Consider the following 5691-nt stretch of genomic DNA (forward strand, 5'->3'; position numbering starts at 1 on the left):
AAGCCGCCATGTTCTTTAGACTGAACTATCACACCTCAACCCGCCGCAAAGCCAACACTGATTGGACGTTCCTTTGGTGAACAGCTCCAAATTTTCTTTAACGGAGAGTCTCTAGACTGATTAGCGAGTGAAACCTTGAAAGCTCGCGAGATCAGAATGGTCTCACGAGGCAAAACTTTTACAGCTTTGGATTTAAACACAAATCATTTTTATTTTTTTACTTTTATGTTTTCCTTTCGTGTTATTATTATGGTATATAGTGCGTAATCTAAAGAAAGAAACAACTAAAATGCAGATAAACATAGTTTAATCGTATTTTGCCGAACTGCTCTGAGCATGTCCGATGACAACGTCAGAGAAGCAGTAAAAAAAAAAAAAGCATCAAAATTCTCTCACGAAAGTCATAAAACATTTTTTTTAAAGATGTGTAGTAACATTCTCTAGAGAGTTAAAGATAGAAATAAGTAATTTTAGTACCATAATTACATTATTTATGGACACACAGATCTATATCTGTTCGCGCATGTGCAGGACGGATCGTGCTTCCGGGATGGATCAGGTAGCGACAGGCCTGATTACCAATCATTTGAGCAAAGCAATCCGGCATCTGCCTCTGGGAATCCCACCCCCATCTTTCATCTGTTTGGGCTTGAATAGGGTTGATGACACATTTGACCAGTAATAGCCTGCAATCACACTCCATCACACTGCCACCACCATGTTTGACTCTTGCCATGAATTTCTTGCTACGTCAAATATAACTGGATGCCGGCCTTCTAAACTTTTTTTTTTCTTTCTAAACATTTTCCCAGTTTCTTATGACAGTTCCCAAAATGGGAAATGGTCCTTTGTTGTCATGGTTGTCAACAGTGGTTTCAGCTTTGGAAGTCTATTGGACCTGTGCTCACTCTTTTCTAAATTTTGAAGACCCTAACACTATCTGAGGCAAGTGAGGCGAACAGAACATAAGATGTTTTTCTGGGCTCTTCTGAGACCTCCTAAAGGAGTCTCTTCAAATTGACCTCCTCCTGCTTTTCTGTCTTCTAAAAATTTGTGTAGAATGGATCTCTCTGTGGTTTACTTAAAGGCATAGTGGAACATTTTCACAAATTTTTGAAAAGACCCGCCCTCTCCACCTTAAAAAAAAATGCACATGCACCACAATGTACCCGCTCCAGAGACGGAACGCCTATTAAATGAGTGCGTGCCATGCACAAGCTAATTTCTACTTGTGCACGCTCTGCTTAAAAGTTACTGTTTGCATCGCTCATACATTCCTACTTTCCAAAAGAAGATTTGCTATTTTCCTCTATTTCAGACTCACCACCGGTAAATGAAATTTGGTACGATCACATGAGGCGACCTTATGTAAACATATCACCAGAATTATTGACAATTAGGAGGACCACTTATTTTGATGAACCTTTTGTGTTGTCATACAGGTACTTTTAATTGGTGACTTGATTCTATATTATGGAAGCAATTAATTAATCTAAACAGATTTTTTTTTTTCTTTCAATACAGGCAGTCATTTGAAAACTGCACACCTGTTAGCCTTCGGAAAATGTTTCCTGGTGCTGCAGATCTCTGTCAAAAATGCAGAATACATAAGGGCACATTTATTCATTTATTTTGGTCTTGCGATTAAATCCAAATCTTCTGGAAGGCAGTTCATCTGATGATACAAGAGATCATTGGTAAACGGTTCTCACTAACTCCCTCCTTTTGTCTTTTTAATCATACTTCAGCGACTCTCCTTAATGCAGATACTAAACATTTGCTTGTAATTCTCTTATTTCTGGCCAAGAAATGTATATTACTGAGGTGGTCAGCATCACAGGCCCCTACAGTTGATATGTGGTCATCACAAATGTCTGCTATTGTCTCAGTTGAAAAACTGACACATGACCTTCATCAAAAGTCGGACAAATTCCGGAGGATCTGGGACCCGGTGCAATCTTTCTTACAGAGACAGTAAATTAGGTTTTCTCTCTTTTCTTTCTTTTTCTTTTTTATATTCAATATATCATACACTTGGCTGTCCGACAGTTTGGACTACTTTGAACCATATCTGCCTGTATTTTGTGTATGTGGGCTGTATGTATGTATGTTTTTTTTGTTTTTCTTTTATGTGAACACTGTAGTGCTCCTTGTTGATTTGGGGTGGGTTGTTTTTGTTTGCTTCTGTTGATGTTTATATAAAGCTATGAAAATTTAAAAAAGAAAATAAAAAATAAGAAACAAAACTGCTTTTTGATATTTATTCATATCATATGTCTCTGGTTTTTAAACTATGTTAAATGATGAAACATGAAAGTATGGCAAAAAGAGAAGTCAAGCATAATGGGAACAAAATACTTTTATACATTCAGCCTTTCAAAACAATCCCAGAAGTTCAAATCACCTCATAATAAATGCATACACTATATTCATACTTTTTGGACAAATCATTTATTATATTCATGAGCTACAAAAAGGTATAAGAATACGTAATGATTATTGTTAGTGGAAGGTAGTAAAAATTTACATTAAAGGGTTAAATTCACTTTATAAAGACAGCTAAATTTATTTGTTTTTAAGATTGTGGACAGATATTTTTATCCAATTAGCTGAAACAATAAGAGCATCTTTTTTTTAACTTGAAATGATTGACAGATTCCAGCATCTCCCCCCTCTTGAAGGTTTCTTCAACCCGGAAGGACGAAGGACCTCCAGTGGTCCGCTCAGAAGTCCAAAGTATCTTTCTGGTACTTCAACCGTGGGCTGTTCTCGCTATAGAACTGGTTATACCAGCGGCGGTGCCTCCGAACAGCAGAATCCTCCTTCACAAGGAGAGGCTTAGCGATGTACTTCTTGTTGTTCCAGATCATCACATCACGCTCAAACTGTGCACACAAAGAAACATAGCCGACTTTTAAGCACTGATTCAAATGAACAAATGCCATCTATTGCTTTGGGTGAAATGGGATTTGATGCTTTTTTATCATGTGTTGGAGCAGGAGTTTATTCTTAATATCATGTTTGTTATGCTGTCTCCTTGCATTAAATTATCATGACTCACCAGCAGGAGGCTTGCTGTGGGAAGTGATGTTAAATGTCACTCCACAGCAACTTTAGCAGCTGCTGAGATCTGGCATTTTACTTTCAAGTATCTGTCAAATTGTTTTAATAAGTGTCTCATGAAGAAAAAAAGGATCTTTGGTAGTAAAACTCAATCAACAACTTAATATGTTTCTTTTTGATCAAATTATTTGTTCATGAATATTAACTGCAGCTTGTAAACTGACCTTTGCCTGAAATGTTCAAGATGTTTCCTTTGATTTTTAAGCCAGTAAAAGGATTTCTGCCTTGTTCAGGCAGCTGCCAGTGTTTCTTCTCCACCAAGCTAATTATCAGGTTTAATGAGGAAGTATTTACACTTTATCTGTGACTGTTTGGTGTGAGGAGAGAGAGCAAACACCAAGGAACGAGTGGGTGATACTTGCACTCAGTGATCTCTTCAAATTAGAGTCGGTTTGAAGTACAGACATGCTGCTATGAAGAAGCAGATCAAACATTTAAATTTCAATTTAATTGAATATAAAAATGGAGTGGATGATGACAGGAACTGAAGACTTTTTTCTAATAAGTGGAAACCTTACTTCTACTATAAAGTAAAGACTGATAAATAATGTAAAATAACAGAGCTAAAATAAAATAGATGATCCCTTCAGATAGATGAAATATTAAATACTTGCTAAAGAGGAGAGAGTTATTTCAAAAATAAGATGTTTGCTTATTCAAACCACAAATAACTAAGCCTAAATAACACAATACATATTATTAGAATTAGACAACCTTTATTGTCGTTTTGTATACAGACTGTATACAAATGAAATTTCGTTTTGTACAGCTTTCATGACATTTCCATTTCTTAAAGTGCAGCGGTGATGGTGCAAAAAAATAAAAACAAAAAACGCATAAATAATGAAGTTCAATATGGTGCAATTATGCTGTGGTTTGGTTAGAGAATAAATCTAATAAAAATGAGAACATAAGCAAAGGCAAACTGGATAATAATTTCTCCAAAATAGATATTTTCTGTCACAACTGATATGGAAAACCTTCACTATTTAAATCAGTAAAACATTAACAAGAAGAAACAAAATAGTTACAGTGCATTTAGTGTAGGACATAATAAACGTGCTAAATTACTACTTAAATTTTACAAACATTTATATATGCATTTATAAACTTGCAACCAGTATGATAAGTCTTGCATTTAAAAAATAAAATAGTAAGTTCAAAATTCTTCAGAAAAATGCAGCATATATTTTATTTATTTATTTATTATTTTATTTATCTACTTATTTCTTTCATTGTTATTTTATTTTTTTTATTATTTTTTTATTTAAACATTTTTTTATTTTAGCATTTATTTTTGAAACACAATAAATCATATGTCCTTTATTCACAACAGATTTCAGTTTTATTGAATTGCAATACAAACTGCGGATTATCAAAAATAATTTAAAATAAAATTAGACTAAAATGTCTGTGTAAAACCAGAGTTTGCAAGAATAAAAATACTTTGAGGGAATGATAAAATGGAAGTACAGATGATCACTAAATAAAAAGGGACAAAAGATGCAAGAGAAGAGAGAAAGGGAGGAGATACCTGAATGGATTCTCCTTTGAGGATGAACTTGGGCACCACGGCTGGGATGTTGGACTGATAGAACATGGTGTGAGTTACACACTGCAACAAAGGCTCCACAGGCGTCACACAGTGCATCATTATCCCCTGGCCCAGGAAACTGTGGTTGAACCTCAGAAATACCACTCCTGGACCCACCTGGAACATTTACAATTATGTCAGAAAACCCTGAACACGGAACTAAAATAAATATTCACTGCTGGATTTTGTAATTTAAAATATGAACTGTTTTAATTAAGGGTGTAATTCATGAGAACAGAGTCATCATAAATTTACCCAATGTAATATCAAATTGTGTTAACACTGGGGAGTTTTTAATGATTGCTACTTAATTTGACTTGTTTCTGCTTTACAATGACTTTATGCAGAACCTGAAATGTAAATTTAAAGTAAGGCTTGGTTGCAGTGTGGCGCATTTGGTGCGCCTGTTTCCTTACAGAAGGAAGGTCTCTGGCTGGAATTCCCACCTGTTTTTTCTCTCTGCATGATCTACCTGTGTATCCGCGAATTGCCCCTGGGTACTCCTCCAACAGTCGACAGTGGCAATTTCTCATTGAATACAAGGAGACTAAACCTCCCCTATACATATTGTAAAATTAATAGTAAAAAATGCATGCATGGTCAAACTTCATAAATGTAGTCATTAAACTGCATTAAATATGTGCTAAAATGCATGTGATTTCATGAGTATGTTGCGCATTAATCAGCTGTTTATTCTGCTCTCAGACACAATCTCCCCTTTGCTTTGGAGCAGCAGGACGCTGCCTGAAAAAAACCTGTAGCCAATAGCCTCCGCCTATTGAAGTAAGCAGTGAGCAAGTAGATCCCCTGATTGGATAAAATGCCAAAAGCATAACTTCCAGTGAGGCTAAACCTCTAAGTGGGTCTATGGAGCAGGTACGACATATTCTCAGTTGTTTCACACTATTTTGTTAAGTATGTAATTCCACATGTGTAAATTCAGTTTTGGTGCCTTCAGTGTGAATCTTCAATTT

General features: G+C 35.5%; 1 protein-coding gene across 1 annotated transcript in view; it reads right to left on the minus strand.

Annotated features, from left to right (window-relative positions):
• Positions 1 to 2445: 2445 nt before the first annotated feature.
• The window catches only part of LOC107102253 (cholesterol 7-desaturase-like), a 23252-nt gene continuing 20006 nt past the window's right edge, over positions 2446 to 5691 (minus strand). Inside the window, exons 6-7 of the mRNA XM_015401473.1 lie at positions 4658 to 4834; positions 2446 to 2885 (exon numbers count right to left, since the gene is read on the minus strand). Coding sequence (XP_015256959.1) covers positions 2724 to 2885; positions 4658 to 4834 — 339 coding nt within the window. The 3' untranslated portion in view covers positions 2446 to 2723. The remainder of the gene's footprint in view (positions 2886 to 4657; positions 4835 to 5691) is intronic.

The sequence above is a fragment of the Cyprinodon variegatus genome, unplaced genomic scaffold (genome assembly GCF_000732505.1).
Source record: "Cyprinodon variegatus isolate N-32 unplaced genomic scaffold, C_variegatus-1.0 Scaffold32, whole genome shotgun sequence".
Taxonomy (NCBI): Eukaryota; Metazoa; Chordata; class Actinopteri; order Cyprinodontiformes; family Cyprinodontidae; genus Cyprinodon; species Cyprinodon variegatus.